General features: G+C 43.3%; 1 protein-coding gene across 4 annotated transcripts in view; it reads right to left on the reverse strand.

The window, feature by feature from the left end:
* Nucleotides 1–24525, reverse strand: part of LOC121284965 (alpha-1,3-mannosyl-glycoprotein 4-beta-N-acetylglucosaminyltransferase B-like) — a 277514-nt gene that overhangs the window by 191871 nt on the left and 61118 nt on the right. For 2 of the 4 annotated variants that reach the window (XM_041200984.1, XM_041200966.1), the window contains exon 2: nt 3448–3648. The exons of 1 other annotated variant lie outside the window; for it this stretch is intronic. In XM_041200984.1, the coding sequence (XP_041056918.1) occupies nt 3448–3648 (201 nt within the window). The remainder of the gene's footprint in view (nt 1–3447; nt 3649–24525) is intronic. One more of the 4 variants, XM_041200975.1, reaches the window with a different exon arrangement.

Consider the following 24525-nt stretch of genomic DNA (forward strand, 5'->3'; position numbering starts at 1 on the left):
TTATGATATCACACAGGGTGGAAGACGGTTCCAAAAGGCCAATAGGCTATCTCCAGAATCCTCTCTGCAGCCGAGAAGAGTTATTCACAACTCAAAAAGGAAGGTTTATCAGTAATATTTAGAATGAAAAAATTCCATCAGTCTCTGCATGGACAACATTTCACCATTGTGTCGGACCATAAACCACTAATGGGTTTATTTAGTGAGGACAAAGCCATTCCACCAATAGCCTCAGCAAGGATTCAACATTGGGCTTTGATCCTATAGGCATCTTCTTGCGTCGTCCTGGTGCGCATATTGCAAATGCAGACATATTCAGTTGTCTTCCGTTACATTATACACACTCCAGTGGCACAAGAAATTGTGCTTGTGTTGAATTTCTTGGGCTCTTTGCCAGTCTGTGTGAAGCAAATAAGGAATTGGACAAGCCGAGATCCAGTTTTGTCAAAAGTCTGAGACCAAGTATTGCAAGGATAGTTGAATTCACCAGTGTCTGAAGAGATAAGACAATTCCGTGCCCATAAAACAGGGTAAAGTAATCAAGATGGAATCTTGTTGTGGAGATCAAGAGTCATTGTCCCTTCACAAGGAAGAGAACCACTCTTGACAGAGTTTCACAGTGCGCATCCAGGCCTATTGAAGATGAAGATGCTTGCGCGAAGCTCTGTCTGGTGGCCAAGTATAGACAGTGACATTGAAAGTATGGTCAAGCACTGTCTCCAGTGTCAGCAACAGCAGAAGTTGCCCATTTCAGCTCCACTGCATGCGGGGAGTGGCCTGCTCGACCCCGGGTTAGACTATATATGGACTATGTAGGCCCATTTTTAGGTAGCATGTTTTTATTGATCATTGCTGCATATTCTAACTGGATGGATGTATATGAAGTTAGATTGCAACATCGTGTGCAACTTTTGAAAAACTGAGCCAATGTTTTAGTGTACACGGCCTACCAGAAGTCATTGTTTCAGATAACGGTACTATCTTCACTAGTACAGAATTTCAGAGATTCATGAGCTTAGATAGAATTAAGCATATCAAGACAGCACCATATCATCCCTCATTAAATGGGTTAGCTGAAAGAATATTGCAAACTTTCAAATCAGGAACGAAGGAGTTATCCGAAGGTACTATAGAAACTCGAATTTCACATTTTCTTCTCAATTATCGTATGATTCCTCATGCAACTACGGGTTCAACACCATCTGAGTTATTGATGAAACGCCACCTTCGTACAAGGTTAAGGCTGGTGTTTCCAAACTTAGAGGGGAAGGTAGAGAAGAATCAGAGTAGTCATAACAAAACTTGAAGATTTACTGTGGGACATATAGTTTTCCTGCAGCATTTTGGAAATGGACTTAATTGGGCTCCTGGTATAATTGTCTCTGAAACTGGGCCCTTGTCATTCCAAGTGGAAGTGGAAGACTAGATTGTTTGAAAACATGTGGATCATCTAAGGAGTAGAGGGACAGTCCAACAACCAGCTATTCCACCTGTAATTGATGTCGAACCTTTAATCCCTGAGGTGACAGATCGACCTAGAATGGACATACCTGATGTCTCTGTTGAATTACCTAATCCTGAACTGCCACATTCTAAGGATGTCTCTGATGCTGTAGTTCCTGATCAAGTCGATCCAGTGGGAGAATCTCAAGTGGTAGTGCTACAACGCTCTAACTGAATTAGAAAACCACCTCAGAGACTTAATCTTTAATCACAAGACCTGTGTATATAAATATATATTGTGGATTAAAATATCCTTTGTAAATAGGAAATGTAAAAAAAAACTAAAGGGGGAGGAAATGTAGTGACTGTAGGTATAACCTTTCCTACTGCCTTTAGGGGTCACGTGATTGTACTGACAAATGAGCACTAAGCGCGGATAATCTTAGGGGTGGAGCTTTATAGTCATGGACCTGGTTCAAGCATGTAGCTTCTAAAAGCTCTGTAATAAAATTATTTGTTTCAAGTAAGAAACCTGTCTGGTGCATCAAGTTCATTATAAACAACATCACAACAGAGTTCATGGACCTGTTAAACAAGATCTGGACTGTGGAGGATGTTCGACTGGATGTGAGGAGTTATCTTCAAAGCTGCCAAAGAAACAGATCCCCAGCGACTGCAACAACTGGAGGGACATAACACTGCTGCCAGTACCTGGAAAGGTCTTCAGCATGGTGCCCCTCAACAGATTGAAAGCAGAAGTAGACAGTAATCTTTATGAAGAACAGGTAGTTTCTGGGGTGGCAGATCATGCTGTGAGCCAATCTTTCCACTCTGGAACATCATAAAGCGGAGCCTGGAGCATCAGAAGCTACTTGTTAGCAACTTCATTGAATTCGAGAAGGCTTTTGATAGCATCCATTGGCAGTCACTCTGATACATTGCAAGGCTTCCTGGAGTAGTATATTAAAATCTTCAAAGCCATATACCACGACTCCATCTGCTGTGTCAAGACCAGCACAGGCACTATGGACTCCTTCAACATCATTACAGGTGTACAGCAAGGCTATATACTCTGCCCATTCCTTTTCTTCTTGGTTATCGAATTCATTATGAGGAAGGTGATGGTGGGTGCAGACTTTGGTATCCCATGGCAACACTACCGGTTGACGGACCTGGAGTTCACAGATGACATCACATAGCTGGCCGAAGAATCACATGCGCTTCAAGATATGACCACCAGTCTTGAGAATAGCGACGCCAAGGTTGGTCTATGCATTCACGGCAAGATGCCAAGACAGTGACAGCTGGATGACAACAAAGCCCTCCCATCACCATCAGGAACAGAATATTGAGGCATTGACTACTTCCTCTACCAAGGAAGGAACATCTCCAGGGAGGATGATGCTCCACACAGTCTGGGCATCCAACACCATTAGCACAGCCATGAAGCTGCGACTCTACCTGTCCACAGTAGTACCAACTGCAATCTGTGCCAGTGAGACATAGAAGAGAACAGCAAAAGTGTCGTGTAAGTTGGATGTTTTACACCAGTGTTACCTACAAAACACCCTAAGCATCACTTTGGCAGACAAAATTATCCAAGGAGAAATGGTGTTATAAAGGGACTGGTCAGAGGCACATGCGAGGCATGAGAGACAAATGAGACTGGCAGGACACATATTTTGCCTGCCAGATGTATGTCCTGCAATAGGGGCAGTAGAATGGAATGAAGGAAGAAGAAAGGGCCAGCCAAAGAAGTCTTGGTGGAGTACATTTAAGGAGAACCTTCAAGAGGAGGACACTACCTAGGCTGGAGTGAAAGAGATTGTGATGGACCCAGGCCAGTGGCAGAGTCTCGCTGCTCATTGTCCCATTTGGGATGGGAGTAACTAAGTCTAAGTAAGTCTCCCACCCTTCTCCCAAACAATGTAGAAAGATTGGAGTAATCGTATCAATGGTATTTACCAATTAAATGGACAAAGAAAATAAAATAAGCATGTTTACCATGACTTTTACCTGAAAATTTGGACAAATTCTTAGATGTGTTATTCATTGCCTTTTTCTGCACAGCTATCACATGCTTAATCTCTTCTAAGACAAGTTTCAGTTCCTCCGAATGTTTTAAATTTTCTTTCTCAGTCTTGTGCATTCTGTTACTGAGTTCTAAAAGTTCTTGTTGGTACGTGGACACTTCATCTTTAACTCCTGCAAAATTAAGAAAGGCTGTGATTAGACCTCTGCATTTCAAATAAATTACTTTCATATCAGATCTCCATTATGATTTTTGGAGAGGAGTGAGATGTGTTTTTGTGTTGCTGTGGTGAAGCTGTAAAAACTCAGACAAATAATCCGAGTGTTAGTCTGTAGTGACGGCACTCTATGGTCTTAGTTTTGAAGTGATAGCTTCCATTAGGCCAAGGTGGAGAGGGAGTGTGGGGGTGCAGGGGAAACCACCATACACATAATGGAATTGGTTTGAGGCCCAAACCATTTTCCCAATTGAGCCTCATTTGAATTCTGACAATACAAAAGAGAAATATTTACATTTCTTTAGCACCTTTCACAGTTTTGGGATGTCCCAAATGCTTTACAGTCAGCGTAGTACCTTTGACATGTAGTCACTACTCTTATGTAGGAAACACGTAGGGATGCATTGGAATAGAAAGGTGATAAAGTAAAATGGATAATCGGGAATTAACAGCCCATTTAACATCCCTCCTGATATTATACGTCATTGTGTTCAAGGAAATGAAAATTGGTGGGTTGTAAAACACGTGGCTGATTTGCTAATATCCATTTTACATCATCTCTCAGAGGGTGATTAACTTTGGAATTGTCTTCCCCAGAGAAGAGTGGAGGCTGGATCATTGAATATATTCAAGGCTGAATTAAACAGTGTTTTGATTGACAAGGGAATCAAAGGTTATCGCACACAGGCAGGACAGTGGAGTTAAGGCCACAATCAAATCAGCCATGATTTCATTGAATGGTGAAACAGGTGTGAGGGGCCGAATGGCCAATTCCTGCTCCTATTTCTTATGATCCTAATGATCTCATAATATTAAAATTACTCCCCCCCCATCCCCCACCCCAGCCACTCATATGTGTGCTTGGAAGGTAAGAGTGGGTGCAACTGTGACAGCTTTTGGAATTTAGCATCTGGGTTCAACTAGTCATTTATGTAAAATATTGTATGGTTTGACTTGTTGCCCTTTACTTGTATTATCTTCTGGCCGGATGTGGTTTATTTTTCTCAGTGAGCAACTTGGAGAATTAGTATTAACTTTTTCTTAAAACTATTTATTAATAACTATTTACATCAAGATCTCATGGTAGATATATTATACTCTGTATACACAGACTGTTCTGTCCTGCTCCCTTGGTCATCTGACCCCATTGTCATGATTACATCATCATTAACGTTATTGTCTAATTAACAGAACCATTAAGCCTTTACATTGTAATGTCAGCTTCCAGCCATTGAACCAGATCTCAGTAAGAGTCAATGGTTTCAGCGGGGGAGGAAGAATATATAAAAAAATGCACCATTCCAGATTTTGCTTGCTTCTTGTGAAGGCCCTGACACACTGAGGTACCGTTCAAAAGGTGTCAGCTGCTCAGCGATCACTCTGCATGTGTAAACCTGAAGAGTGGATGGCAATATTTAACCAGGGCACATAGCACAGTTGAGGCTGGGGCTGCCATCTCTCTCTTTTTGGGTGGGAATCTCCCAAAATCAGCAATTCATCTCAAACAATGCTGCTGGCTACTCAGGAGGTAAATTTGTTGTATGGTCAATTCTCGCATGTGCATTAATGCTGCAGCCAATCAGCTGTGTTTGCTCCACCACCAACCCCACCACCCTCACCTGCCCCCATCCCTTCGCTCCCATTGCTGCTTGCCACACTTATGGAAGATACCTTGTATTGGAGGGAGTTGCTCTTGTCTGGTTATAGGTTAACCAGGAATAGTTACACTGGTAGATTTGCTATGTATTCCAAGAGGACAGACTGTCTAAAACACAAACTATTGTTTGAAATGATTGCTGCATCACTCAACATTTAATGTGTACTGGAGAGGTATAATTTGCCTTATAAAAACAAGGAAAAAGTTTCGTCTTGGAGTATTTCTTTGGCAGGTTTCCAGTTGAATTCACATTGCATAATTTCAAACAAAACGTGACATTGGTTTTTGCCTGACCGTGAAAAGGCGTGTGCTTGATCGGATTACATTTGTTTCTTTTGGATGAGAATCAGTAGGGGAGAGGAGCCGGGGCATGGTTCATCAGGGTGTTGTCCCTTTTCACAATCTGCACCTCTGCACCTGGGAGCCCGAGACAATGAAGGAGTCAGGCCAGGGAGTCGGGAACTTGAACTTTGGGAGTGAGGAAGGTTGGGGACAGGTACTCAGAAATTAGGATTTGGGGAGAGAGACAAAGCCTGGTTATTAAGGAAAGTGAAGTCAGGGAGATTGTGAAGTGGGATCTTGGGGAAAGAGGGAGACAGAGGTTACAGGGATTGAGAATGGGATTGGGGTGGGGAAGGCAAAGGCAGAGAGACTCGGGGTATCTTCCCCTTTGTCTGGAGATCAAAAATGGACTATTGCTGCAGGGACATGATGTAAAATCCTCCAAAAAAGGGGGAAAAGGATACCCAATGTAGCACTCATCTTGATGGCTACCTTTCTGTGCAGCTGCAACAAACTGTGTATAGACACTCAGTACACTAACACCTAGTGTCACTACGTGCTGAGGCTCGATCTGTCCCCAGTGTTATGAAGGGTGGGTCTGGCAACATTGCAATAGACACACCAATCAGTTGGACTGTGCAGTACCACCTGTCTCTTGTGGAGAAGTTTATGCAGAAAAGCACATTTGTCTACAAGTCCACCAGGCAGTGGTCTGCACATAATGTCCTCGAGATCCTGCGGGAAAATGAGATGGTGAATCCTGTCAGATGGTTCCTTGAGAAAACTGTCAAAGTCATTTGGCAAAATGCCTCATCGCCAGAACTTTCAAACTAGCACCAAGACGTAGCTTAGCTAGTAGTGAGAAAGGCCCTCCCTGTCAGATCCTTCCTGCATGCCTTGAGTCTCATCCCCTCTGCAGGTTGCCCTTGAAGCAGCTGTATTGGGGAAGAGACTGTAGCCCACCTCCTTGTGGAATGTGTCTTTGCAAAGTTGGTGTGGAAAGAGATGCAGTGGTTTTTGTCAAAATTCATCCCAAGCAGCCCCGTGATGCAGGACTCTGCTCTACAGACTGTTTGCAGGGACACATATCAAGATAAACATCAACTGCTGCTGGAGGATCATCAACTCATTGAAAGACGCCCTTTGACTGCCTGACACCTGCTGGTCTCCAGTGCAAAGAATTGCGCAAAGAGGTGTTGCAGACTGGCACATTCCAAGTACCAGAACTACACACTGAGGAATGCATTAAGCTTTGGGCAGCCACCACAGAGGCTCAATGGGGAAAGGACACACCCACCATGGTATAGCGAAGGTCTGGAAATTGAGTTAAAACCCTTGGGCAGTATCATTGTCATAGAATGTATATTGTAAATCTCACATGTAATTGCAATTGTATTGAGGCCCATCAGAATTTCACGGTCTGTTTGGAAAGAACTTGAACTCTTATGACACTTTTGGTAATGTCCAATTTGAACTGTTATGGAATTCAGGTTTTTATGAATAAAGTATATTTTGGGGAAAAAAAAGACTGTAGCTCAGAAAGAATGGGGCTTGAGCCAGGGGAGGAGCTGAGAGGGAAATTGGGAATCATGGGGATCAATATTTTCTACAGTGTCTAAAGCAGCAACAATGTGATGAATGAAAGCAGCTCTATGGGATGAGCAGTCATGAAAGGGGTGAGTGAAGCCTAGGGACTGGCCGGACCCTGGGTAGTGCAATGCGATTCTAGCTATAGGTTCAGCATTAGTATTATTAGGTTATAAGGTTATTAATAGTTACAGATAAGATATTGGAGCATTACATCTAGGATAAAATACCAGTTTTATGTTGTGAGTTATTAAATTACTGTTGGTTATGCAGGAGATCTGTGTTACCAGTGTTACTATTAGTTATCAGCACACTTTCAATGAGTTACTATTAATTATTGATGGCATCTAAGTTCCACACATCTCTGGTTTCCTCAAGTATGACACTCCGACATTTGAATTCCCTTCTTCACCTGTTCAAGGATGATTTCCCACTTCTTGGAACTTCTTGCACAACAGCTGCTGGTGCGAAACCTTAAGCAACGATTTTCAACTACAGGGGGCCCACTGTTAAAAGGTAAGTGTGGTAACATTTGCAGATGTCACATAATCAGACACCATTAGGTCAGGTTCATGTGACCAGGACATCACATGATAAACCGCCAGGAATCCCATCAACCAGAGGTGACAACTGAGACCTGGTCTGCTATCATCAGGTGTGTATTTTTGAGTAGGAAACAATGGCTACAAATCAGATTTCAGAATCCTGGTCAAGAAGCACCAAGGCCACTTGTAGCTTCCCTAATGCTGCACCCGGAATAAATTCAGCATTTTGGAAACTGCAACATTTCTTCCTCATTGAGAACAGAAAGCACTTACATGGAGTGCCTTAATCCTAGAGATTTTGAATATAAACTCCTCTAATGTTAATGTAAATATAAATACTATGGCTGCAAGAACAGATCAGAGGCTGGCAATTCTGCAGTGAGTAACACACCTCCTGACTCCCCAAAGTCTATCCACCATCTACAAGGCACAAGCCTGGATGAGTGCAGCTGCAACAACACTCAAGGGGCAGGGCACAATCCAGGACACTTGATCGGCATCCCAACGCTCAATTTAAACATTGACTCCTTCTATTTCCGGTGTACAGTGGCAGCAGTGCGTACCATCCATAACTGCGCTACAGCAACACACCTATGCATGTTCAACAGCACCTTCCAAACCCACGGCCCCTCCTACCTAGAAGGACAAGGGCAGCAGATGCATGGGAACACCGGTATCTGCAAGATGCCTCCCACCAAGCCTTGCACCATTGTGACCTGGAACTATATTGCCATTTGTTCATTGTCGCCGGGTCAAAATCCTGGAATTCTCATCCTAACAGTACTGTGCACCTACACACATGAACTGCAGTGGCTCATGAAGGTGGCTCACCACCACCTTCTCAAGGGCAACTAGGGATGGGCAGTAAATAATTAGATTTTGAACAGATCTTTATGATACAAACACTTTTTAAAAAAAGCAATTGCCAAGGACTGATGGATGTTCTCAAACATTTAATTAGGATTTAAAAGGAATGAGACACTGGGGCCAAAAGCATGCAGTCCATTTCGTAGACTCTCACCAAAGGTTGGATAGCCTGGTATTTTGGCTCCCAACCTTGTTCCAGTGTTCCCATTTGATCTGTTAGGCACCGATCTCAAATAAGACCATTGACACAGGCAGAGATGGAACTGCTGAAATACTTCCAATACTGGTAGCCTAGGAACATAGGAACAGGAGTCAACTATTCAGCTCCTCAAGTCTTTCTGCCAATCAATTTGGTCATGATGGATCTGTGCCTCAACTCCATTTACCTGGACCCTATATACATGGAATGCAGTAGCTCAAGAAGGCGGCTCGGCACTACCTTCTCAAGGGCTATTAGGAATGGACAACAAATGCTGGCCTTGCCAGGGATGCCCACACTCCATGAAAAAATAAAAATAACTTGCCTTTGCGCCAGGTCCCTTAGCACCCTGACCTGACAAAGATCTACTTAGAACAATAGAATGATTGGGGAGGTCATTCCACCCACTGTACAACTGCTACACATTGTTTTAAAATGTTCTTTGCACCATTCTCACTGACGTTAGAAAGAGCAATCCAACTTTCCAATTCGTCACCCTCTTCTGCCCTTTCCTAATGACCCTGCAAATTTCCCCTTCAAATATTTATCTATCCCAATTTTTAACTTTTCAATTAACACAGCCTCAACAATTTTTTGAACAACAGAATTCCAGATTTCCACTACAGTTGCAGTGCAGAAGTACTTTCTGACATCATCCCTTAATGGCCTGGCTCTAATAATGAGGTTATCGTGCAGTATACTGGATTCACCAATCATAGGAAATAATTTATTTCTATCTGTCCTATCAATTCCTTTATTAATCTTAAATGCATCCTTTAATATTCTATACTCAAGAGAATACAACCTTCGTCTGTGTAACCTGTCTGCATAACTTAGCCCCAGTATCATTCTACTAAATCTGTAATGCACACTCTCTAAGCCAATACATTCTTCCTGAGGTGCAGTGCCCAGATTTGAATACAGTTCTCAATTTGGGGTCTATATAACTGTAACATAACTTCAACCATAGCAACTGTAACAACTTCAATCTTGAGATAAAGGTTAATACTCCATTGGACTTTTAAATTATTTTTTGTACCTGTCCACTAGGTTTTAGTGAGCTCTGTGCATGGAATCCTACATCTCTTTGATCCTCCACAGTTTCCAGCTTTGCAACATTTAGAAAGTGCTTTTATCTATCTTTCTCAGGTCCAGAATGGGAACTACTCTTATTCCTTCATCTAATTTATTGATAAATACAGTGATAAGCTGAAGCTTGGCTTCCCATTGGCTCATCATGGTATCAGCAGCTGACATGACTAAGATAGCAGATACCAGGGCAGCAATAGAGCTTTTCGGCTGAGGCAGGGATCATGGCTGGATACGGGTGGTGGAGTAACTGTTTCTGCCCAGGAGGGGGATACTTGCTGTTAATGGGTGTTAATTATATTGTTAGGATATGCAGGTGAAGATCATTGTTCAATTAAATACTTCGAACACATATAAGTAGGAGACTGGTCCTGAAGAAGAAGCACGTGGTGTCCACTGGTACACTATAGGCCTTCTGCGATCGGTGGGCTCTGCCAGACATCCCAGTGATCTGTGTATACTTTGAAGACATGCAATTGGCGTGAAATTCATTGGAGTGGGATTCAAACCCACCATTGCTGACTCAGAGGCAAGAAAATGTCCACTGAGCCACTGCTGACAGCTGCAGTTCAAGTTCAATGTTCATAGATCCTCATCAGAGGTATCCTGTAAATGTTGTAAAGAGTTATACATTTTTCCTACTTAATCACAAAAGTGAACCTGTATCAGGAAATGAAGCAATATAATAAAATGATAGAATAATGAAGTTCTGATAAAATGGTCGGTCAGCTGCTGCTCAGCTGGTAGTTCTCGTATCTCTGAGTCAAAAGGTTCATGTCTCATTCCAGGTCTTGAACACAAAGGACTATGCTGATACTCCAGCACAGAACTAAGGGAGTGCTACTGTTTTGGAGATGCTGGGCAGAATTTTCTGTGCCCACTGGCGGTCTGTCGAGTTCGGCAGCGTGAGCGGACAATATGATGAGAAGGCCGGAAACCGGTTTCACAATGTCATGAAAGCAGTTTGTGATTGTCCGATCAGTCTGTCGACAGTGGGCTGTGTTTCCCGCCATCGGATGTTGGGAACCTCATTGTAATACATCTGCACCTCATTATAAGGCCAGCCTGCCAGAATCATCACCCCACGCTGGATCATTCGCCCATGTCGGTGGGAAAACACATGGTGCAGAACATGTTTAGACAAGTATGACATGCAGAACTCGAAACTTACCACCAGGGCCTTGTTCACATTACGGACTTCTGTGGAGCAGGAGATGCTGGAGCCTGACAGCAACGGCACACTGGAGGAAAGTCCATGGCATGCTGGGTGAATTCTCATGCATATGGCTCCGCTGCAAAGCAGCTCACAGAAGTTGGAAAGTCACTGTTGAGGGTCTGCTCACGATGGTTGATGGTTGAAGGGGTAGAGAGGAAGGTCCAGCTGTGTTTGGGAGAGGAAGATGCCCCAGGAGGTTGCGGTGTGAGAGAGGAGAGTCTAGAATCAACAGGGAAAGGAAGAGGTGTCTGGGGGGTGGGGTTGGGTGGGAGGGAACAAAGGTGTCAGGGGTGTTTAGGTTGAGAGGGTAAGATTGGGATGGGGGAACAAAGGTATCAGGTGTGGGTAAGGTTGGGGAGAGAACAAATGTATTGGGGGGAAGTTGGGAGTGGGGGAGGGAGTATGGGCGGAGCAGGGAGTAACGGGAGAGAAGACAGAAACTGGAGAGGTAGGTGTAACGGGGTGCGGAAGATGTAAGAGAAGGAGTTCAGAGGAGAGGAAGGAGTGTGGAGAGGGGAGGGACTAAGGCTGGAGGAAGAAGTAAGGCTGGTGGAAGGACTCGGGAAGGGGGAAGGAGTAATACTGGAGGAAGAAGTAAGGGTGTCTGAAGGAGTTAGGAAGGGAGAAGGGCTAAGTTGGGGGGATTGGAGTACTGGTGAGGGAAGAATTAAGGAGGGGGTACAGTCTGGGGTTGGGGGGAGGAACTCTGGATGGGAGGAGTTCCAAGGGGGGAAGGGGTTCCAGGGGGCAAGGGGTTCCAGGGTTGGAAGCAGGTCAGAGGCTAGGAATCCTGCAGTGAGTGTTACCACCTGACTCCCCAAAGCCTGTCCAGGGCTACAAGGCAACAAGTCAGCATGTGATGGAATACTCTCCAATTTCCTGGATGTGTGCAGCTCCCACAACACTCAAGAAGCTTGACACCATCTAGGACAAAGTTGCCTGCTTGATTGGCACCACATCCACAAACATTCGCTCCCTCCACCGACACACTGTAGCAGCAGTGTGTACCATCCACATGATACGCTGCAGGAACTCATTGAGGCTCCTTAGACAGTACCTTCCAAACCCACGATCTCTACCCTCTAGAAGGGCAAGGGCAGCAGATACATGGGAATACCAGCACCTGGAATTTCCACTCCAAGCCACTCACCATCCTAATAGCACTGTGGGTGTACCTACACCACATGGACTTCAGTGGTTCAAGAAGGCAGCTCACCACCACATTCTCAAGGGCAACTCAGGATGGGCAATAAATGCTGGCCCAACCAGCGAAGCCCATATCCTCTGAATGAATTTAAATTTTTTTTTAATATATCGCATTCTTTCACTGTTGCTGTGAACTCCCTCCCTTACAGCATTGTGGATGTAGCTACACCACATGGACTGCAGCACTTCAAGAAGGCAGCTCACCACCACCTTCTCAAGTGCAATTAGGGGTGGGCAATAAATGATGGACTAGCCAGCAACGCCCACATCCCATGGATGAATAAAAAAAAGTCAACTCAGTTGAGGAATCTCTAAAGCAGGCTATGGATGCAATGAAACATGTCAACTATGAGAAAATATTCATTTGTACAGGTTTTTCAAAACAAGCATTTTGGATTCAACATTGTTACTGTCAACAGTACACTCACATCAGAAGACATTTTATCGATTATGGTTATCTTACTTTTATTGGATCATAGGATGGGAACCATTGGCTTACTGTTTCTACCTATTTTGACAGGTGTGGGAGTTGTTAAGCTGTTTGGCAAAGGTAAACATTGAAATCCATTGACATCTAGGCACATAAGCAGGCTTTTGTTCCCAGAACATAAGGAGTGATTTAATGTATGTGAGGCAGATGGAAAGCACAGAATGGGGTGCCATGAATGAATAAAAAAAATACACTGAAGCATGCCTTAACCCATTAAAAAGGTTATAAAATGTGTATTTAAGTAGCGTCCTAAAGATGTTTTCAAATAAATGAGACTCAGAAACAAAGAATTATTCAGGGTTTCAACTGGTATAAGATAGTGGAATAAGGGGCATTGAGTAGAAGATGAGCAGGGTTTTTGTTCTGTTAACCTTTCAGATAATAAATTCCTATAGCCACATTTATAATAGTTCAGGGATGAGGAACTGCATTCAATTGGGGAGATTAGAGAAGCTGGGGTTGGCCTCCTTAGAGCAGAAAAAGTTAAGGGAAGATTTAATAGGGAAAAACTGTTTCTGGTGGCTGGAGAGGTTACTGATGAGAAGGCACAAATTTAAGTTAATTGGCAAAACAGCCAGAGATTAGAAGATCTGTGGACCCAGCAAAAACTTGGGACTGGATTTTCATGGGTCAGGAAGACTTTGTGGACCTTGAAAAATGACGGCAGGACCCAAATGCACAAATCCCACCCTCACTGCCAAAAGCTCCAATTTTTACTAGTGTGGGAAGGGGAACTGAAGGGAAACCTGAAATCAGCAGGGCCATTTCAATATAGTTCCCATTGATGGAAGTCGTGAATTGATGGAGTAAATGTAAACGCTCTTGAAGGGTGGATAAGGTTTGTTTAAATGGCAGGATTTGAAGTTCTTTATTTTAAATCCCATGTTCTTTAAATGTGAATAAAACAGGCTTCAGTTGTCAGCGAGAGTTTTAAAAAAAAAACCCTGCTGGACTGCTTTAATTGACAGACCATCTGGTGTAGGTTAGAAAAAACATTACCATCTGGTCACACAGTCTTTGCTAACATTTCCCCAAGGGCTATTATGTCATTATGAATGCCTGGCTGAGTTATAAAGCTACAGTCATCTCATTGGGGGTTCTGCATTCACAGTTTGATTGACAGTTTAAAGAGGATATGAAAAGATTAGCTGTCTTTGATGTGGGGTCTGAACAGAAGTTTGATGTTTTTATAAGAGATTAACTACTTGAGGAGAATTAAAAGCTTTGAATGGGATTCTTGAATGGGAGGTTTATTTCATTATCAAGAGTGTAGAACTTAGGGATGTATTAAATTGTTAGAAGTTTATTTTTTCTCATCTCAACGTGGCGTGTGAGGTCTGCCAATGATGGGTGAGTGGCTATAGAGGTGGCATTAGGATATGAGATAGCATGTGTTGGCATGGAGGTAGCATGGGTTATGAAGGACCATGGATGGGTCGGTAACAGCACCTAAAACAACTGGGACAAAGTCCCAGCAAACTGAAACAGGCCTTCTAATTTATCAAATTCTGACCAGGCATTTAACAGGTCATCTTTCTTGAAGATTTCATTCATGAATCCTATTAGAGAACCTAAACCTTCATCTCTGTTGAACTATTGAACTGTGTGGCATCCATCTCAGAAAACACCTTACTTTTTTTTTTACTTTGTGCAGGAAGTAACAATACTAAGGCCATCTTTACTCTTTGGTAGAGTAGTATCTAACCTGTGTCCATATATCAACTTGATTTTTCCACTGTTCATGTGGTTTAAACACTAAGAACATCAGTGGACATTCGTACATCAACAATTTAAGCTTGCTTTCTGACATTTTCCACGATAGCCACGAAAATTATGTCCAAAAGAAAAATAAGTTGTAGTGTTTAGCCTCCATCGTTAGGCAACCATTCTTGGACAACCAGAAGGTGAAGGATAGAACACTGGAACTTAGTTTTTATAGACTTAAAAACTTTTATTTACAGAGGCGCACACTGCATGTTGCATACCTCCAGTCAGTCTGAATATAATTAACAGCCCATTGATATACAATAGACAATCCTGTGTGTGCTCCCCAGTACCCTGGCTAATAGCGATCCTTCGACCAATTGGCTATAAAACCTTGTGGGACATCTGGGGTTCAGAAAAGTGCTATTTAATTTGTTCTACCTTTTTATATATCTGATTTCCTTTTGGAAGTTACTATTTAAATATTTCCAACACTCTTTAAAGTTGTGCATTCCAATTCACTCCATAAAACAACTTCTCCTCATCTCCTCTCTTTTTTGCCAATAACCTTAAATCCGTGTACTCTAGTTACTGAACCTCTGTCAATGGAAACAGCTTATCCTTACTCACTCTATCAAAATACCACATAAATTTTGAACACCTCTTTTAAATCTTCCCTAACTTTCTTTGCTCTGGGAACAATCCCAGCTTCTCTACCTATTTCAGTGTGACTGTAGCGCTTTGTGTCTGATCTTTTTCATAATGCTATAGAATTCATCTGAACCACCAAAACAGGCAAATTAAATTGGGGTGAGGAGTGGTTGGAGGGGGAGAATCAATATCTTACCTGAAGGGCAGTAGCCAAATCAGCCTGGTTGGATGTTGGAGGAGGATCATGAGCCATGTGTAGAGAGAGTATTGCTTGTCACCAAGGAGTCACATGCTTACCCATCATGGTGGCTTATATATGGAAGGAATAACTGCCTGCACAGGATAGAAGCATCTTGGCTGTTACCAGGATAATGGGCATTCACCAACATGATGATGTTTGCATGGTTGCATACCAGTTGCACACTAAAGGGTGGTACCCCTTGCAGTGTGGTACATCTCCCTGTTGATATGTGGAGCCCTCAAAGTCTTGTGTGGGCAGTTGATAGCTCCCCATTGACACGTGGGACCCTCAGAGTCTTGTGTGTGCAGTTGATGGCTCCCTGTAACATTGGGAATCCTGCTACCCTTACAAAGCCACATGCTTGTTTTTCCGGCTCCTCTCTAGTTGAAAGGACTATAAAGTCCCTTCTTTCCTCTGTCACATCCCTGATGTGGCGATGCATGGGGAACTGTGAGAATTTGGCAATCTTGCCTGCTCCATCCTGGAAGGATCCTGAGGCATATAAATTGAAGGCCAGGGTGATCTTGACAGCTACTAACAGCGCCATCCTTACCCTACTCTGCGACTGCAGGTCTGGTCAAAGGAAGTGGCATAGCACAGTGACCTCTTGGTGAATCATAACTGCCTCAGGTGATGCTCATGGCTAAGGTGGAAGTCAGAGAACTGCTCCCTGAAGACACCTGGTAAATATAGCCATTCTAATGAGAGCCCTCCTCTTCCTCCCTTTGCTCACGTCTTCTCGTTTCTGCTGCATGTGCACTATTTCTGTCATGCTGCAGTCCGAGAGAGACTTCAACTATAGTCCCCATGAATGATTGTAGGTTTTCTGATCACCAGCCTTCAAACTCTCCTGAGAAAAGCTCCGCACCAGTCCCTTCTGATTCCCAACAACTTTTCAGAGCTTCTCTAACAACGCAGTAAACAGGACTTACCACTAACTCTGCAGCAGCAAAAAAAAGTCAAAAGCCCCTCACAAGAAATTCCCATGGTAATCCCTGTAAATAGCCTTAAAGGGCTCTCTAATAAAGCTGAATGAATGTTCAGTGGTGAATGCTGACGGGAGGTGTTTCACAAGATGAGTGCATCTGCTATAGCATAAAATCACAAAATGGTGGTCCAAAATGGCAGGTTGTGTGCCGATTCAATCTTAGACATTGAGTGATGTCACAATCTGCTCACTCTGCTTCCAGCACATGCACAACACATCTGTACTAGCTCCCTTCCCAATATGGCATGCCGTGCGAGCCATGTCAGAATTAGGTCCACCATTTTTGGGACCTAGGCTCCTGTAGGACTGACACCAGTGGCTTGATGGAGCCCAGTTTTACTGGCCATTCTCTTTTACTCTTTCAACTTGGTGCTATCCCATACAATAGTATAGTCCTCAACAAATCACCTTGTTTTCTGAACAATCAAAAAAAGTATCAAGAATCATCTTACCTAGAAAATGCTGGGTGGCTGAAACCTAAAGTCATCCTCCTGAAAAAAAGTACTCCATGCTGTAATGCACTACAACACACGGTAATGGTTTTGGATGTCAACAGATCTATGAAGTGAATTTTGTTCACGAACAAGCTATTAAAATATCTTTTCAAATTTAAGTAATGGTCCTTCATTATTAATGAAATTATCACTAAATGTTTGACACAATGGGTGACTACACTGATTGGTCAACTTTTTGTCAAACTTGCCATTTGGGCTAAAGAATCAGGAATCTCAATGTATAGAAGCTTACTAATGCAGTCTCTTTTATAAGTACTGTCCAATTATCTTAAAGCGGTGTGGATTCAGACTCTCAAGGATGCTACCTTTTGTGATATTATGCTATAGCAGATGCCCTCATCTTGTGAAAATCCCCAGTGGAGGAACCCTAATTAATTTCTCCATAATTTGTATTGCATTCTGCCTCCTGTCTTTGAAAGAACATTCTACGGGATGCAATTGTTATCTGCTGTAGACTTTGTTGCTAATTTACAATAAAGCGATGGGCATGGACACACATCAGGGAATGGTCTAGGGGAAGGATATGAGATATAGCTACTGAACAGTTTCAAATCAATTACGAAAAGCAAGAGGGAGAAATATACAATATTGCACGTTGATAAAGGGGCCCCACAGCCATGGATTCATTGCAATTCAGAAAACAAGAGTGTGACAAGCTAGTCGTTGCTGACCAATTATCAGGTGACTTTCATTCATTGAAAAATTGAATTGACACCATTAAAAGTTCGAGACGGTCAGTAATAGCAACCAGCTATTTTGGACATGCACCACTGTGAAAGATCACAGTTGCCAGAGTCAAATGTCCCCAAAAGCTGCTAGCTGTGCATTATACTTATTATTCTTGGATATTACCATTCTAAAAAAGGACAATATTCTAAGACTTAATTTTGTTGATTTTTTGCAACAGTAAGTCCATGTTAGCAGGTTTTGTGGTTGTGGTATAAGATCTTGCAATTCCATGGATTGTCGAATATTTCCATTACATCACTTCAGCACCAAGTCCAATAGCATCCCATCCATCTACTTCCTACAACCCCTCCCCCACCCCACCCCCACGTGTGAGCTATTATCAAGTTGTCAAACAGTGAATATTAAAGTAGAGTATTTGTATTATACTTAAATTGTCAAGTTTTAGTGTAATAATTGTGGTGTTGAAACTGAAGTTTTTTGTTCCACCATTTTCATCTTTAAAAGAAAAAGGGGAGGAAAGTTCTTTTTTCTCATTGTTTTCTGTGAATGCAGAAGTGCCTTGATTTCTTTATTCTTTTATGGGATGTGGGCATCACTGGTAAGGGCAGCACTTGTTGCCCAACCTAACTGCACTTGAACTGAGTGGCTTGCTAGGCCATTTCAGAGGACAGTTAAGAGTCAACCACATTGCTGTGGGTCTGGGGTCACATGTAGGCAAATTTCCTTCCCTGAAGTATGGTAGTGAACCAGATGGGTTCTTATGACAATCAATGATAGTTTCATGGTCACTTTTACTGAGACTAATGTGATATTCCAGGTGTATTAATTTAATTCAAATTCCAGCGGCAGCCATGGTGGGATTTGAACCCGTATCCCCAAAGCATTAACCTGGGCCTCTGGATTACTAGTCCAGTGACATTACCAGTACACCACCATCTTCCTTAAATCACGAAATTAAGGGCTGAAGTTTTCACTTGGCGGGCACAGCTGCGCCCAACCCAGCATGAAATGATGCGCACTGACGTCGGCAGAGCATGCCGGTGTCAACATGCAGTCACACGATAGTTCGGTCGGTGAAGGCATGCTGGCTCCAGCGCGCACCTGCCAACAATTAAAAAGCCAATAAGTTATCAATTAACACAAAGTTTTTGCTGCCCATCTAACCTAATGGTTGGCGGACAGGCGAAAAAGCCAAGCAGCCTTTGCATTTTTTTTGGAAACTTCATCCACAGACGGGATGAGGTTTCCATAAGCAAATAAAAATAATAAACTTTAATTTTTCATTAATAACATGTCCCTTCTCATGTGACAGAGTCACATGAGAAGGGACATGTTTCACTACATTTTTATTTAAAATTTTTTAAAAATCTGTTCATCTCCCTGAGCCTGTGTGCTCGGCTGGCTCGCACTTCCTCCCCCCGCCTGCAGAGGCAGTGCTCAGCACTGCCGCTCATGATGCACACTGGGCGGTCTTAATTGGCCCTCCACTGTGATGTTACGGTGCGGTACTGATTGCGAGCAGTGGTCAGCTTCCCGATTCCCCCCGCCCACCCCCGTCAAGCCCACCCACCAAGGATAAAATTCTGCCCCAAGAGATTAAGAAACAATGTGCTGGCACAATGTGCAGATGAGCTTTAAAAGTTTGTTGTCAGAAATCTACTGCATTTTCAGGTGAATCGACTGCTTCAGAACACCAGATTAATCAAAATTCATGCCTGAGCAAGGTAAGCATTAGTCTTGACTTAGCAGATTTCTCCGAGTCAGAAAGTCATGGGTTCAAGGATTGGAACATATAATCTAGGACATCATTACAAAGCAGTAGTGAGGGAGTGCTGCATTGTTGGAAATGCCATCCTTTGGATGAATCATTAAACCAAAGTTAGGTCTGCCCTCTCAGGCAGATATAAAAGGTCCCACTTTCAGATGAGCAGGTGAGTTATTCTAATTTCCTAGTCAAACACTGATCCATCAAGCAAAACTACCAAAGGTGGATTCTGCTCTACCAGAACTTGAAACGCTTGATGTTGAAAATAGATGAAAAATGTAGAAACATTTTCCATTGTTTAGGACTAATGTCTCTCAGCTTGTCAAGCCCCACCCCAGAACAAGAACAAAATAATTAACTGATGGAATCTTGGAAGAAAAAATTCAGATGTTTCACAGGAGTTTGGATTCTTACCGCCTGAAATTCAATATGCTATTGATACAAAATTGAGGAACAAAGCGGATTGTACAGATCAAGCCAAATAGAAACACTATCCAGTCCAACAGAGCAGCAAACCACTCCAGCTCCCACTCTAGTTATAAGGCAAATAGAGTTCCTGGACACACAGCCAACTAACTGCTAAGAAAAGTGAAAATGTAGAATATAGGAAAGAAGACAAAAATTAAGCAGTCAAAAATAAGAGAAAAAAGCAGCCTTTGATCAAATTTTGCACTCTCATCTCTTAGGGGTAATTAACCCAAGCAAGGGGAGGTGAGTTTGGGCGCAGGCGGGGAGTTAAATCCCCTAAAATGACATTGTGTCAAGATTCCAAAATCACCTATCCTCTCCTGGGTTTCTGGTGAGTGGGGAACATCTGTGCAGTTGTTGTGTAAGGCATCTAAATATATTAATAGGCGATTAAGCTCTGTTTTAACCAACCAAGAATTCTGCATTTAACAGGCAACGGACCGATATCCCAAGCTGTGAGGAATTCACCAGGGTCACCAAGATGAGAGCACAGCAGGTGTGTTTCTTCATTGAAACTGACAGGCTGGGATGCCCGCAATCAGTGAAACTGAAGAGCTGCAGCCATAGCCAGTTGTGAGACTGCAGCTCACAGCACTTCTCCTCAGGGAATGCTTTCAGTGCTCAACGGGTAATTGCCAACTTTTAGGATGACAATTCACTCGTTTTGCTCTTCGCTCATCTTCAGCTGCACTTCCCTGCTGCCAGCCTTCAGCATGCCAGCTTCACCTTGCACCCCTGAAAAAGAGCAAGAGGAGCATAAACACCAACAACACCAGCAGCTGCAGGGACAACACCAGCTGCAACTGCTGCCTTCTCCTGAGCCACATGCTGCTCCACAGGGCAGAGGGGATGAACACAGAGAGCCAGCTCCAAGGAGATGAGACCCCCTAACACAGGGTCTACAGAGAAAGGATCAGCTCTCTTAACTTGTGTGTAACAGTGCCTCAGGAGGCTCAGGTTTTCAAGGCAGGTTGATACTGACATTCGCAGCCTCCAGAAACAAGGCCTCTATCTTAGTGGGTCCAGAGGGCACATATTGCCAGTGGGAATAAGAAGAGCTGTAAGGTGTGTTGACTTGAGGAGTACTGTGCAGGAGAGTGCTGAGAAAGTCAGTGTGGGGCTTGGCAGCTGCAAGTGTTTATGCCACTCACCTTTCCTGCCCCCCTGAGGTCCTGAATTCTCTTGGTGCTCTGTCTCCAGGTTAGAGGTACTGCTGACTGTCTCAGCTGATTCCATCTAGATCTGCTTGCTTGGAAACGTCCTCCCACCCTTAGGAAGGATCGCTTCACTCCAGTCTTTTATATCCGGCAGCAGACCCTCCACGTAAGAGGAGAAACCTGGGGAGCAGCCTTCCCATACCTCTTCTCCATTCCTGCTGCCTCAGAAATTCTTGTGGCCCATAGCAAGGTCCCTTTCATTAGAAATATTTCCAGGTCCAGTGCATCATCCTGGCCACCCTCCCTAATTGGCATGCGGACCCAGAGGTTGGATGCTAATGCCATGGCTCAGTTAAAGAGCCTCAACAAAGCCCATTCCATCTGTCACTAGTTCCTGGCCCATTAATGATCCCACCATTTGAGTCAAAGAGTGGTGGGCTCAAGTATTACCCCACAAGCTTGAGCACACAATCCAAGCTGGCAATTCAGTGCAGTACTGAGAGAGTGCTGCACTGTTAGAGGTGCCCTCTCTCAGATGAGCTGTTAAACCAAGGCCCTAACTGCACTCTCAAGTGGATATAAAAGAACACGGCAATTTAATATAACTTTAAGCATTATAAACAAACATATCATTAACAAATGGTAACTAAACAATTGCTGGGGGGACTGAAAACAGTAGAGAATGGCACTGACTGCTGTCAGAACCAATGAAACAGATCTTTTTAATACCCTCGGTCCCTTAAGATTTAATACACATTTTGAATTCCCTTCCCCACCCCCTCACTCTTACCAAAACACATATTTTATGCATGGCTCCTAACTCCCTGAACCACTCAGAGAGGGTCACCAGCTGATCTCAACAGGTGGTTAAGGATAGGGGTGTTACAACTAGCCTCAGCGTTCTTCAACTATGTAGAAGTAAAACCAATAATTAGCTGGGATGTGGTTTCTGCCATCATGCATGTGCACATATGTGAGTGTGTATCTTTATTTGTGTGTGTATGTATCTGTATATTTGTCTGTATGTGTGTGCCCATGTCTGTGTGTGTGCATGTGTATCTGTGTTTTGTGTGTGTGTGTCTGTATCTTTGTATGGGTATGTGTGTGTCAATATCTGTGTGTGTACGTGTGTGTCCATCTATGTGTCTGTGTGTCTAACACCACCCAGGGTTGAGTTGCCTGTATAGGGTAGCAAATGACAAATGGCCATTTTGATGCACTACTGGAAGGTTACAGTTATCTGTAAAACAGCATCTCAGCGTGAATCAACATCCTAAACAGGAGGAGGTAGGTAAGTGGGAAAAGTTACCCATTGGAATTGACATCATGATCCATTTCGGTTGTAGGTTTACCAAAGATGCCAACTTGCATGAATTGGAAACTCTAGAATACTTGTCTTACTTCTCTCATGAGGAAACCACCTTCTCTGTTATTCGATCTTCCCCACTCATGGAATAAGCTGAGCATTTTATTATTCGAACCACATGATGGCAAATTAAGTTACCCATCATTGTTCTGGATATCACTACACAGTTATTCTGGAATCTCAGTGTGATTAGTTTAAGTTCAGTAATACTGGGGAAATCAGTTGGCTCCTGTTGCCAGTTCATTGTACATTGAAGACTATAGGAAGTAATAGAAAGCAGGAAACAAGTATTGTCCAAATCACCTTTGACTTCTGCTGCAATTATCCATTGAAATATTTTATGAACCTACTTAATGTCATTCTATTCTCAGCAAAAGATTCTTCCAAAATGTTTGGATAAAAACATAGGATTTGAAAATGCCTGATCAGCCAATCCTGACAATTGTACCCACTGGGATCTTCTCCTGGTAACTCTTGAGGAATTGTAACTTGGAGTAAGTGCCCATATTTCTATATCAGTGGCAGGTGCCTGTGTGCACACCTCAGGCTCCTGCCTACCCCTGGACACTGCAATTTACAGTGTTCTGTTCCATCTGGAAAACTGAGGCAGGGGTGATATCAGCATCATCCCCACCCCGCCCCTGGAAAGAATGGTGGCCTGTACCTGACAGCCCCATTTGTAAAAGGCAAACTTTAATTATAATATTTGATAGTGTATAATGATCTGTTACGCCTGGTCCCATCACTGCTGCTGGTATGACAGAACCCTTTTGAACACAGGAATCACCACCATCCTGCACCCAAACAACTGTGCCCGCCCTCCTCCAACCCACCAACATTGACAATCTTCACACCTGCTCGTCCAGAACACTTCAGCATGTGGATGATAAAGAAACTGAAATATTGTAATATTGTAATGTGGAAACAATTTGTAAAGACTGGTGCTGAATTTTCATGGCGGTTGCACTGATCTCACCATGGTTTCTGGCTTAACATCTACCCACCCCATCCCCTGCCCTCTCTAAGCTCATTTCTTCTACAAACCCTAGCTTTAACTTCCTTGACTCCATTCTCATTAAAATGCTGAACACTTAACTCCTTCACTGACTTTCATGCTGGCGGACATGATAAATATTTCCCTCTCCTGAAATATGGTCCCTTCCATCAAGAAACCTTACAAAAGATCACCTCAATTCCAACCTACCCTCCCTGTCCAAGGTTCTTGGTGTTGTCACCTCCCAAATTTATGCCCATCTCTCCTGCAACTCCAGAGGCTTGATTCTATAGTGGCTGCCCACCCCTTCACACAAATGGAAAATAGGGCATGATGACATTGTGACATCATCCCACCACTTAACAACCTAACCATCTAAAAAATCCGCCACATTTTTTGGGCATCGGATGTGAAAACGTTTGGGAGTTTTACAATAGCTATAACGATGTCACACAAGAGTGAAGGAAAAGACCTGCAGGTTCTGCTGGGGAAGATGCAGTATCTGCATGTCTTTTTTCTGTTCTTTCTTTTTATCTTTTTTGAGACTTCAATAAAAGACAAACACTGGCCAGGGTTTTACAGCCCCACCGTGGTGTGGCTCCCCCGGCGGATGGGACAAGCCACTTAAATCTCCACTCAGTTCGGCGTGACCATAATATCCTGCCAGGTGAGAGGGGCCATAAAATCCTGGCCACCGATTCTGAGAGCAAAGTGCCTTTACAGTTCTAGCCGTGATGGACTTCCTGTTTGTGGCACTACCCCTCTGCTGCATGATGTCCCGGTCCACATTACTGATTGGGCGTGGAGCCCTCATTTATACCTCGCATTTGCCTCCTTCCCACCAGACGGCCAATAATTGGTCATCTGACACTTGATTGAATGAGCTGAGAAGGCAGGGGCGGGAACAGTCAGTTTCCATTCTGCCTCCCTCACCCCACTGAGAAACATAAGTCAGCACCAGGTTTTGATCTGTCCATTAAGGTTTCTGTTCCTCCCAAAGCAATGAAACAGATGATATTCTCTGTAACTATAACTGTGCACTTCCCTCTTTGACCTTTTTGATCGCGCTTAGGCCTTTGACAAGATTGACCATACCATTCTCAATGTGACTTACGACTGCCCTGACTCAATTCCACTCTTAACTATCTGATTAGAG

This window comes from Carcharodon carcharias, chromosome 1, assembly GCF_017639515.1.
Source record: "Carcharodon carcharias isolate sCarCar2 chromosome 1, sCarCar2.pri, whole genome shotgun sequence".
Lineage (NCBI taxonomy): Eukaryota > Metazoa > Chordata > Chondrichthyes > Lamniformes > Lamnidae > Carcharodon > Carcharodon carcharias.